Source organism: Pyxicephalus adspersus, chromosome 5 (assembly GCF_032062135.1).
Source record: "Pyxicephalus adspersus chromosome 5, UCB_Pads_2.0, whole genome shotgun sequence".
In the NCBI taxonomy this organism is placed as follows: domain Eukaryota; kingdom Metazoa; phylum Chordata; class Amphibia; order Anura; family Pyxicephalidae; genus Pyxicephalus; species Pyxicephalus adspersus.
The window spans coordinates 141,052,914-141,065,243 of record NC_092862.1 but is presented as its reverse complement, the minus strand read 5'-3'; the positions used below and the strand labels follow the sequence as shown (position 1 = coordinate 141,065,243).

Sequence of the window (12,330 nt, the reverse complement as noted above, 5' to 3'; positions counted from 1 at the left end):
CTGGGTTCCCACTATGTCTCATTGTACATTATGGTTTTGGAGCAGCAAATTTGTTCCTGATGTTGCATTAGGATCATTTGAAGAGATAACCCAACAATTAGAAAGGTAGTGCTTGCTATGCTGTGGGAGACAATGAACTATAAGGTACAATAAGGTACTTAGGGGTTGCCATTAAAAAACAATGTCATCCTCATCATCCCAATGCATGTTTTGTAGTCATGTATGTTTCCACTGTAAACCAGTATGTTATTGCACTGCACTAGTGGGAACCCATTCTTACATCCATTTTAATAATGCCAAGGTTTGTGAAAAGTCTTTGGTCTTTTTCAAAAAAAAAAAAATACTACCAACTCCATTCCAATAATAAACATAAGACACCATTACCAACTTTAGACTCGTTTATTGAAGCTGAATAAGTGTCCAAAGATTTATAAATATGAACTTTACTCAAACAGTGACTGGCGTCACTAAGAGGAACATACAAAGACACAAACAGAAGCTCTGCCAGAAGCTCATCCATTCACCTCCTATTGTCCAGTGTCCATTTTGTTCAGCTGCCAAGTGGTATAATAATTAATAATATTAAAAAAAATATACTCAAAAACATTAAAGTGCAAGTCAGCCTCTTCCTTTAAAAAACAGTGGCGACTGGAATGCAAATATGTAACATGCAAACAGTCTGACGTGATGTGTTTACTCTTCACAAGCATAAAAGGCAGTCGGACAGTTCAATGCTAGCAGAAAAAAAAAATATGGGATCTTTTCCAAGTTTGAATGGCTCGCCAAAATTGTAAACGGTGAACTGTCAGAGGTAACAGGTTCCACACTTCTAAAGAAAATGTGTGTCATAATGAAGAAAACAGCAGGTGAGGACAAAACAGAATTGTCTATGAGAATTTTGAACTTCTCGGTCTAAAAAGTCAAAAATACTTTGCTCGGTATAAAATACAAAAATTGGAAGCAGCATTTCTTTTATAAATTTTGTTTAAAGGGAATTTCTCAAAATCAATTGCCAAGTAAAACAACTTCTAAACTGCAGAGTGACAGATCTGCAATCTAGATCAAGAATCATTTTTGAATTATTGATCCCAAGGCACCCAATAAACATTTTTTTTAATCTTTTTTGTACAAAAAGAGAATTTTATGTTAAGCTACTCAGACTCCATGCAACGTGAGCTCCGCTTGGACAGCTGCCAAACCATCCGCTCTGCTGACTTGACATATGAAAGTATGAAAGTGGGAGAGCTACGGAGAAGCGATGGGAGTCATTATCTAGTGGGTATCAAGGTATATGATTATGTCAGAAAGGGGTGAACAATTTAACATTTAAATTTACCTCTCTCCTAAACGGATAGTGGCTACAAGTGCCTGTCATACAAAAAATGATTTGCATAATTTTGCACTAACGGGGTTAATAATAATGGCAAGTCTACCGGGGGTAATATGAATGGAGAAGTTGCCCAGAAAGTCCGACTGTTCTCTTCCTAGACCTAAAAAAGTAACCTAATATATTTTTGACCATTTGTCTCAGTCACACCTCCTTCCCTCCTGGTTTATAGGACACCCTCTGTGCTTTGCTGGTTTACCTACAGAGTCGTTTCACAGAAGAAGTATTGGCTTACATTGACATAATACTCTGCACTTAACCTAGAATAACACAGATCGGTGGCCAGGAGAACATAAAGATTCAATAAACCTCACGTAGGAAATAAAGTAGAAAAAAAAAAAAAAAAAAGAAAACATGTATACCATCCACATCGGGTAACTGTGCATGACAGTGGGGAAGGATTAGCACCTCTCTATATCGCCATTTATGTCCTAATTGTAGAAAGTTCAGCATAAGTGATTACAGGGCCCAGAAATGAGAAGAAATCTCCCCAATGGCATCAAACACGGCAACAATAATAATCTAGAAGATACTTTATCTCTGGTCATGCTTTACCCCCCCATATTGAAATAGCTTAGGACAAAAATTTTCATGTGGATGTTACCGGTATTGTTTACCTCTAAAGCCGAACTAAACACAAAAAAGGCAAGAACTCATGTTGACCAATGTAACTTCTAAGTATCACCATTGGATTTGAACTCTTCAAACCATTATGTAGTTGTGGTTCCCTGTTGCTGAGCACCTACCCATACAGGTTTAGGATCTCTTGTGCCTGATTGAGGTCCTACGACCTCCTACTTCCTGTGAGCTACACCAGTTCCATCTTCACATGCAGACACATGAAGGGATGCTGGTAAATTCAGTCTGCTATCTATTGCTCTCCCTTTTTTGGGTGTCATGCCAATGCCCGTTTGGCCCACCCAATGGTTGAATCTGAGCTATAGTGCAGTGCAACAGGTACTCTCCAAACTTTTGTTCTTTACGCTCTATTCTATTTTCTTATCAATCTCATTTTAGTTAAATTTTAGGTTTAGTTGGGCTTTAATTTCCTAAGTAACTAAAAATTCTTAAATATGTAATTCAAGTATCTAAAAAAAATTATCCCAAAATTAAAACCAGCTACAGATCAGCAGCGACATCTAAGAACCTCTTAGCCGTATGCTTCAGCTGTCCAAAGTCCTCGAAGGACATAATCATCCCATAGTGAACAGGCCGTAATGAATTACAACCACGGATCAGCTCAGCAAGATTATTCCATCTGTTCTCTAAGACAAACCCATCTGTGGTCCACAGGGGACGCTGTACTGTACCTCACTGATTGCTACCTGCAGGAAATTGAATTTTTCTCCCAAAAAAAAAAGAAATATATATATATATATATATATATATATATATATATATATATATATACACACACACATATATACCGGATTTCTGTGCTATGAATGACAGTGAACAGTAACTAGCGATAACCAACTGCGATACAGTATCACTTTCACCTTCATTTCTGATTGGTCACCATAGATTACAGTACACTGTTCACTTCCCCATAACTAAACAAGCCCTTCTGTGTCACCTATACCAAAAACAAGTTGTGCTCTTGTACCAGATGAGAAGTTTTACAATGGCTCTGCCCAAGCAAGGCAAAGACATGAAGATTCTGTGAAATTAAATGTTTAAAAAGAAAAGCCCATATGTCATGGATGTATACAATACTGGATAATGCACAGCATTTTTCAGTGAAGTCATTAACAGATAAATGGAGGAAAAGATCAGAATCCATCATGCACTGCATGTACAGTTCCAGATGACTTTAAAATGAAGATCTGTAGCGAACGGATAGCCATCCATACCATTGGTTTTCGTTTTGTTGAGTCGCAGTGATTCTATGCACACGGCATACCTAGGTCCGTAGCAAATATTCGGTCTCACACAAGGGACCATCCTGCTTCTTAACACCCTGTGAACATTTGGTGACCCACTCACAACGTCTAGATGGTGTTAAAGTCGCTGAAGTAGACGCTATGATCTCCCGGTGCTACAAAACTCAAGACACTCTATAACTGTTGCTCGATTTGCAGAACTTCCAAGAAATACGCTCTGCGTAGCTTTAAATAATGATGGAATGGAACTTAACACCAGGCGGCCTAGGCATCCAACACAAACCCGGCAACGCCAAGGTTTTTGACGGGTTGGCCTATGCATTTGTCATTCAGCAAAGACCTAAAAACGTTCATCTTTTCTTCTTCTGCTGTCTGAGCATTTTCTTTCGTTTAATAATCATTTCATAAAGTTTCTCTATCCCTTCCCGCAGTCCGTCACCAATTATAGCGCATGTAGGCTGCAGGTGCCATGGCGTGGAAGAGCTGAGTTCATTTAATGCCAATAGTTTTTCAATTTCGGCCAAGGATAAAGAGTTCCGGAGATCCTGTTTGTTGGCAATGATAAGGACTGGGACTCCTTGGTTCTCGGAGATCTTTGTAATTTTATACAGTTCCGTTTTGGCCTCCTCCATCCGCTCCACGTCAACAGAGTCCACCACAAATATGATCCCATCAGTGCACCTCGTATAGGACTTCCAGAGAGGCCTCAGTTTCTCCTGACCCCCCACGTCCCAAAAGTGAAATGTCACAGTTTTAGAATTGCCCAGAGACACTTTGATTTTTTCAGAGTTAAATCCTTTGGTGGGGACGGTGTTGACAAACTCATTGAATTGTAACCTGTATAACACGGTCGTTTTTCCGGCACAGTCCAAACCCAAGATGGCGATGTGCAGCGCTTGGAATGGTGATATGCCCGAGAGGATTGGAGTCTGTTCTGAAAGTCCGTTCCCCATTTTAAAAAGAGTTTAAAAAGTTTGATGAAACCTGGATTGTATCCGATCAAGAGGGTTTCCTAAATGAAAAAAAGAAAAGGGCAATCAGTATAAGAGGAACTTGAGAGAACATCACATAGATCTACTGAACACTTTTTTTTTCTTTGTCAACAGTTTTCAGTTTCCTACAGCTTAGTTAAAATACTTGTACAGCTAAAACATTTACTAATGAAAGATACCAGCCAAAAGAATAACATTCAAGAGATATCACATCCAGCCATAAACACGACCACCAAGCAAGCCATTGTTGGTCAACATGGTGGCTTAGTGGCTAGCGGTATCACCTTGCACTTGCACCAGGGCTTTGTCTACATAGAGTTTGTATGTCTTTTTTTCTTTCTACTTGGCACTCACCCAAAAACTAAGTGGTAGGTTAACATGCTTTAGACAAGGGATACCCACACTTTTTGTCTTGCAAGCTACTTTTAAAATGACCAAGTCAAAATGATCTACCAACAATAAAAACTTGGACTCAATAAATCCTGTGTGCGGTAGAGTTTTTTTTTGAAAGGCAGGTTTGAAAGTTCTACTTGCTTTGCCTTTGTGATCTCCTGGTAGATAGTGATCCACCTGTTGGGCACCCCTGCTTTAGACAACGGTAGTTGCACATGGCTATAGTAAGGATCTTCTCTAAAGGACACATGACTATGGAATTTAAAAGTACTTCGTACACAAAATACACAATAATATATACATACAATATAATAATCAGATCCTAACACTTTAAACAGATTTTCTCAACCTTTTTTACACGGGTAAACCCTTGGAATAACATTCAGATCTCGGGGAAACCCCTTCTATAATTATTATATCCACAGATCACAGTATATTAGTGTGGTGGTCAGTGGGAAGAATTCCTCTTACATTGCTGGCCATTGGGAAGAATGTCACCCTTACAGATAGCCAAAAAAGATCATTGGGGGTCACTTATACTGACCCGAGAGGTCCAAACCGCTCAAGAAACCCCTGGCTGTGAAACACTGATCTAAACCATGGCAAAAAAACAAAGATTCCCATAAGCTACAAATACAATATATAACAATAACGTAAAAAGCTTTAAATCGATCACAATCAATGTAAAAATACAATATGGATTCCTATTTTTATTTTTTAATTTTCCCATAGGACCAGTCTTAGGCATAACAAAAAGTAACAAAAGCATAATAAAAAAACTGATACAATGTTAACATTTACAGTCCCCCCCCCCCCATAAAGCTCACCATATTATTATATAATTGATGTATGTTGCATTAGTTGTTGCATCCCTCTAAATAATATATACATCTAAATATACACACAACCACCTATTTGTCCAATGTATGCAAATTTGACCCCCCCAGCGATTGCTCTGTTGTGCAACATTTTGCCGCTTTCTAAATAAAAGTTTATATAGAAACAAACAGAATTCAGGAAGCATTCAATCTAAACTCAAGACATAAAAAGCCAGGGACCATTCAAATCACCTTAAAAAATAGATGGCTTCTGTATTCTTTTTCCTTTGCTAGCTCCTGCGTTCATAGTTCACCTTATAGCGAATTCCTTACCAAACATCCAACTAAAGCGCACTTCCCTGTGAATTTTGAATGCGATGGCGGTCACTAATAGCGGATGTCACCAGCAAATTAAGCTCGTGATCGGTGTGAGACAAGACACAATAAATGCGTATGATTGACAGCAGCGCCCCAGGGTGCGGGGGATCGCCTTGGTTGATGATTAAGCTTTCTGCTCAGTATAAGTGGAATTGTGTATGGAGCAAAGTGAGCCTGCAATAAGCCTGCAGGAAAGGGGTGTTGGCTGATCTTACACTCAGCACCAGATAGCCAGGGGAAAAGAAATGGGGGGGGGGGGGTCAAGCAGGATCAGCCAGCTGTGATAACAAATGTCAAAAAATAAAAAGAGTTCAAATTGTCACAGTGTTATCTATAGAGAGGAGTGATCTGATATTTTGTATCATCATACCCTCCATTGAGAAGAGGGGGCAGATTGGCATGGCTGTGCCATAGACCACCCACTGAGTTAAATAAAACACCAGATTGTGCACCATGACCCCCCTCATCTCACCCCACCCAGTCTGCAATGGGGCCCCAAGCATTGGAGAACCAGCAGGTGATCCACACACAGCTCTCACTGCAATCCTCTAATTACTAATAATTACTAATCAACGTGCAGGTGTACAAACTAGTGCAACTAATAAGTATTTGCCCCCTGCTTATTATTATAATACCCCCTCCTCTGTGTAATAAAGCCCAGCAAAAGTCCATTGTTAGCCATGATAAATATTCAGCAATGCCAGCCGATCACCCACCTGCTGGGGATGGTGCAGTGCCGGCTATCTGCATGAAATCCGCATCGCTCCGCACCAACCGCTGCCAGCTCCAGACTGCGAGCAGGCACATTACCAGACAAGTGACTGCCCGCACAGACACGCCCCCTCGCACATTTCGCCGCCTTCCCATTGGCCGGGTGCGTCCTCCCTCCTCCTGTCCCCACTCTACAATTGGTTCAGTTCGCCAGTCCTGTTGTCTACGCACCACCTGTTGGCGTAGACTGGGAACTGCATGCTTGATGGTGAAATGAAAGTGTAATCGGGTGTTACCGGCGATCGGTGCGCAGATAAAGGTGGTTATGGTCGTCAGAGGGAATTTCTTATAGGCTGCCTGGATTTGGGATACAAAGTAACTAATAAATAGATAAAAATAATTCACTCAATTCTCCTCCAACTCTATTGGGGTTTATAAATAGCCAAAACTTTTTTTTGGATACTGAAGGGGTAAACTCCACCAAGCTGGTTTTGGGCTGGCTCTGTACAGGGGTGACTTTTGGCTGGAAGACCCCCAGCAAAGAGACAGATACCCTTTTTTATTGGTATACAGTATTTATATAGCACCAACCTGTAATGCAGCACTGTACAAAGTCCATAGTCATATTACTAGCTGTCCTGACAATCTAATGTTCCTACCATAGTCATATGTCATTATTACAATCTAAGGACGACACAACCTAACTGCATGTTTCTGGAATGTGGGGGCAAACCTACAAAGAACGTTAACTTTAGGGGGTAGACAATCCAACTCCATATTTATGGAATGTGGGAGGAAACTGGAGAACCCAGAAGAAACCCACAGGGAACCTGCAAACTCCATGCAGATGGTGTCCTGGCTGAGATTCACACCTGGGACACAGCGCTGCAAACCTCTGAGCCACCATGCTGCCTGTAGAACCTTCCTCCCACTATCATATCACCATTTAAAATAATGTTTTTCTATTATACAAATGTAAATATTAATTCCTCTTGGATTCAGCTGGTGGGTGACCGGTGAGCCCTCAGCATTCAAAATCCTGCAAGAGCAAAAGCCAGAACGAAGACATGACAAAAAACACTCTTTTTTAAGGCGTGGGGCTAAAGTCAAAGTGGAAAATCTGGTTAAAAAAGGTGTTGATTAGGAGTGATGCTCCTTTTTTCAAAAAAAGAGCGGCCTGAGGCAAAATCTAGCTTGACCTCATGTCCAGGACAGTCCTAGCTGTGCATCCTTAGGGACATTTCCTTCATCTCTTGCCCCAGAGATGCAAAAGAGGTTGGAAATCTCCCAATGAGGGTATTAACTTTTTAGACAAATGTCCCTGGAACAGATATTTTGGGGCCACTCTAGCTTTGGGTTGACCCTCACTTTCTTGCTTAGTCTATTAATGAAATTTTCACCAGATCTCACATTATACATTATTGGAGCCAGCACAGTCTACTCAAGAACAACAGCTGAAATGTTTCTCTGCCCATGTTTCTGCAATGACAATGAAATATATCTAAGAGGATCTTAAACTCACTTGTTTGCCCCCCATCCCTTTAATTGACATTGAAAAGGATGGCAATGGGTATAGAAGAAGCTCCCCCTGTGCTCTGTGTATATTGGTATTGTCCAATAGGACCTCAACTGCCTACAGGTCCATGTTCTTTTATGCAGTCACATCTCTATCCAACTGCTGTATTGCAGGAATATAATGCTGTGCTTTGTAGTCAACCCCCACTAGACTCAGTGGTTAGCAATCTGGCCCTTGTAGCACTGGGTCCCAGGTTCGATTCTCAGCCAGGACATTATCTGCATGGAGTTCTTCACGTGTTTGCGTGGGTTTGCTCTGGTTTCCTTCCACATTCCAATAACATGCAGTTAGGTTAGTGGACTTCCCCCTAAAAAGTTGACCTTAGACTGTATTAATGACATATGACTATGGTAGGGACATTAGATTGTGAGCCCTTTGAGGGACAGCTAGTCACATGACTATGGACTTTGTACAGCGCTGTGTAATATGTTGGTGCTATATGAATACTGTATTATAATAATCCACCAGGGCTTGGGTTCCACCAGGGCACACGTGCAATAATTATTGTTGGAAACAAACGCCTAGCGATGGATCTTCCAATAATTGTTAACAAAAAAAGTGCACAATGACTGGCCAACGATGAATGAGGAATGCCGCTGGAAACGAAAAACCGTCCCAGCGGATCGCAGCGACGATTGTTCGCTATATATTGTGCGTATGATCGTTCAGTGATCAAGGAATTTCCTGTTATACACTTTCTCCAGTACATGTCACTCCCTGCATCATTCAAACGATCATTACAACATGTACAGAATCGTGCACAATATGATTGTTGTGAATAATTGTTTGTTTTCTAATGACAATTACTGCACGTGTGTACGTAGCCTAAGGTTACCTTGTAAACAATCTAGCTCTGTTGCTTTGCATGCAAATTAAACTCCCCTAATGACCCATGGTGCATTCAAAGAAATGTAATGCAAAACAAACCCATCCTTTGACCTGCCATGTGTACTACATAAAACAATGTGATGGTGACCTGGCCTTTATGTGTATTGCAAAAGCAGGAAAAGCAAGCCTGTCTACCAAATATTTAATGACTTCTCCACCTAGCATAGTATTTCCCAGTCAGGGTTCCTCTAGTAGTTGCTAGGAGTTCCTTGAGCAATTTGTGCCTCTCGGGTCACTTACCTCCAACCCCAATGCTCTTTTTGGCCAAGGTTGACTTTCTTTTCGGATATCTGTAGGGGAGACATTTTTCCCACTGGCCACCACACTAATTTACTGTGAGCTTTGGATATAAAGACCATAGCAGGGTTTCCCCGAGACCTGAAAGTTATTTCAATGGGTTCCCCCATGTTAGAAATGTTAGGAAAGGCTGATCTAGCAGGAGTCTCCCGCCAATACAGTAGCCATTTGTTCCTTTTCCAGATACATTTGTTCAGCAAGGTGTGACAGAGTAGCACTTGGAGAAGTTTTTAGCCCTTCAAGCCGCTGTTTTGTTTCATTCTAGGATGAGGAATTTCACACAGATACAAAAAAATGCATTCTGTGTTACTGGAAATATGACCAATACACGTAGCAGCATAAAATGCCTCATTATATCATTCAACATATACAAGTAAAACAACAATCACACTGATTGCTTTGTCCACGTGAGCGATTTCTCAGTGTATGCTGGCTGTGCTTGCTTTGTGTAAAGCTTCATTTGCTTTTTGCTGGGTTTTGTATGGAGTGGGAAAGGGTTAAACCCTATAAGTTTATTTCTTGCTGTCCAGTTTAAATTATAATATTACTTTATTATAAATGAATAGAAAAAAGAAAATGATGGGGATGTGCTTTGATCGCTGTACCAAAAATACCCAGAACCTTCATTCACTTGTATAGAGTAACTGATCTTCATATTTGAGTGTGGTACACGCCACCTATTTATTATCTATGGGTGCTCTGGGCGCCGCCATATTCCTCTCTTCTTTTGGGTTTTTCATCCTACGTCACCGGACCCAGGAGCGAGATTGGGTGACGTAGGATGGAAAAAAAAACTTGCCGATCTCACTGCGCATGTGTGAGATTGTCAATTATTTTTTTCCCCACGAAAAGGTTCCTTCTGCACATGTCCGAGATGCTTGGGCATGTGCAGAAGGAGCACCCAAAAGCCTCCTGGGATGCGTGACGTAGGTATCCCAGAAGGCTTTGGGCTCCCATTCATTCTCGATCACCTAGGCGGTTGAGAATTAGGGAGCAGTGCTGCACCCTTTTTTAGTCTTAAATTATTGTTGTCTACCCTTTTATGTAAAGTGAAATTTATGAGCTTAGGTGCGCTTTAAGTATATAGAAAGGCATTTTAAACCCAAGTATGAGGCAAAAAAAAGTTAAAATAGGAAATAAGAAAAAACACATATACACCCAAAAATGTCCAAAAACACTAAGGCTACATACACAGGTGCAATAATTATTGCTGGAAACAAACCATTAACGTCCGATCGTTTGATAATTGTTAACAAAAAAAGAGAACAACAACGGCGATGAACGAGGAATGACGCTGGAAACGAACGACTGTCCCAGTGGATCTGATTGGGCGACGATTGCTTGCTTTCTATTGTGTGTACGGTCGTTCAGTGATCATGGATTGTTCTGCTGTACACGTTTCTTCCTGCATCATTCAAACAATCCACCAACATTATTGGTGGATTATTTTTGGACGATCGTATCGTTACAGCATGTACAGAATTGTGCACTATACGATCGTACAAAATAGTCGTGAATAATCATTGATCCGTTTTTTGCTAATTGTTGCACGTGTAGCCTTAGTTAGGCACAGTGAACTTTTGTTTTTTGTTAAAAGCTTGCAAACAACAAAAATCAGTTATTTACATAAAAACATAAATACAAAAATATAAAGAAATAGTTCTGCACAGTGACTGCAATCCACTGCACTTCTCTTTCAAGACCGATGAACCACAAAGGATCGTCTACGTGTCTATATGGCTAATGCATTTTATTGCAGGAGAAGCAACAGATAGGCACTAAAGAATACAACTACAACAATTGTACAAAACAGAGTTAGGACCAAATGAATTTAAATGTAACAATAACAACAGTAAATTATTTAGGGTAATTTTCCTATAATACCCACAAATGTGTGATTTCCAACAGTAAATTGTAGTTCTACTCCTAATCCTATTGTGTGCTACATAGATTGTAAGCTCTTTTGGGCAGGGTCTTCTCCTCCTCCTGTGTCATTGTTTGTATTTGTGTGTCATTGGCAAACCCTATTTATTTGTACAGCTCTGCTTAATATGTTGGTGTTTTAAAAATACAGGTTAATATTGTTAATAATGGGGCCCCATTTATAAAGAATAGGAAGTTTATAAGCATTTTTTGACATTTTTAAGGTAGATTCCAACCTGCTTCGGGTTTAAGTGATCCCATGCAGCTTTCCATTGCTGGCATTGTGCCAGCAACTCGATCACTTGGTTCTTAAAGATCCGTTGTCTGCATGTGTGACAGCTGGCAGCAGTGAGTGGTACTGGTACCGCTCACTGACAACCCATGTATTATCTATGGAGCTGCTGCTGGGAGAAGTTCTGTGTAGCCTAGGAGGCAGCGGATCCCGGGCTTTAGAAAGCTGTAAATGTACTGCAACCCCGCAGCCAATGTGAACATAGCCTTAGGCTACTTACACACTTTAGATGATTCTAATCCAATATTCATCTCAGGGCTGATATCAGACGAGAATCTGCCGTGTGTGCATCGCTCGTTCTCTGCTATGTGAACGACTGTCCTAGTGGATCCATGGACGAGGTACAATCCAAATGAAAGTAAAGGGGAGCGGGCACAGCGGGGTACTCCTCCATCATTCTCCCGTCACCCTGTATGTACAGCATTCTTTCATGCATTGTGCAGTCATTTGTCGTTGGAAAGATCCTTTCCAAAGACAGTTATTGCACCCTAATTTTCGACCGCCCAGGCGACCAAGAATGAATAGGAGCGCAAAACCTCCCGGGATACCTATGTCACGCATCCCGGGAGGCTTATGGGTGCTCCTTCTGTGCATGCCCAAGCATCTCGGGCATTAAATTAACATTCTCACGCATGCGCAGTTAGATCAGCAAGTTTTTGGTTCCACCCTACGTCATCCGATCTTGGGCCTGAGTCGGGTTTGCGCAGAATGAAAAACCCGGAAGAAGAGACGAAGATGGCGGCGCCCAGGGATAATAAATAAGTGGCGTATACCACGATCAAATATGAAGAT

General features: G+C 40.9%; 1 protein-coding gene across 2 annotated transcripts; it reads right to left on the bottom strand.

Annotated features, from left to right (window-relative positions):
• Nucleotides 1–380: 380 nt before the first annotated feature.
• On the bottom strand, nt 381–6,649 carry ARL4A (ARF like GTPase 4A). 2 transcript variants are annotated; one of them, XM_072412950.1, is made up of 2 exons: nt 6,568–6,649; nt 381–4,282 (listed from the first exon to the last, which is right to left on the bottom strand). In XM_072412950.1, exon 2 carries the CDS (start codon nt 4,221–4,223, stop codon nt 3,621–3,623), a length of 603 nt encoding a protein of 200 aa, XP_072269051.1. In that variant the 5' UTR covers nt 4,224–4,282; nt 6,568–6,649; the 3' UTR covers nt 381–3,620. The 2 variants fall into 2 exon arrangements, with proteins under 2 accessions (XP_072269051.1, XP_072269052.1); XM_072412951.1 differs by lacking the exon at nt 6,568–6,649 and adding an exon at nt 5,726–6,071.
• Between the last annotated feature and the right edge of the window lie 5,681 nt (nt 6,650–12,330).

Excerpts from the sequence above, each read along its gene's own strand:
- ARL4A (XM_072412950.1), bottom strand. The coding sequence starts at position 4,223 with ATGGGGAACGGACTTTCAGAACAGACTCCAATCCTCTCGGGCATATCA.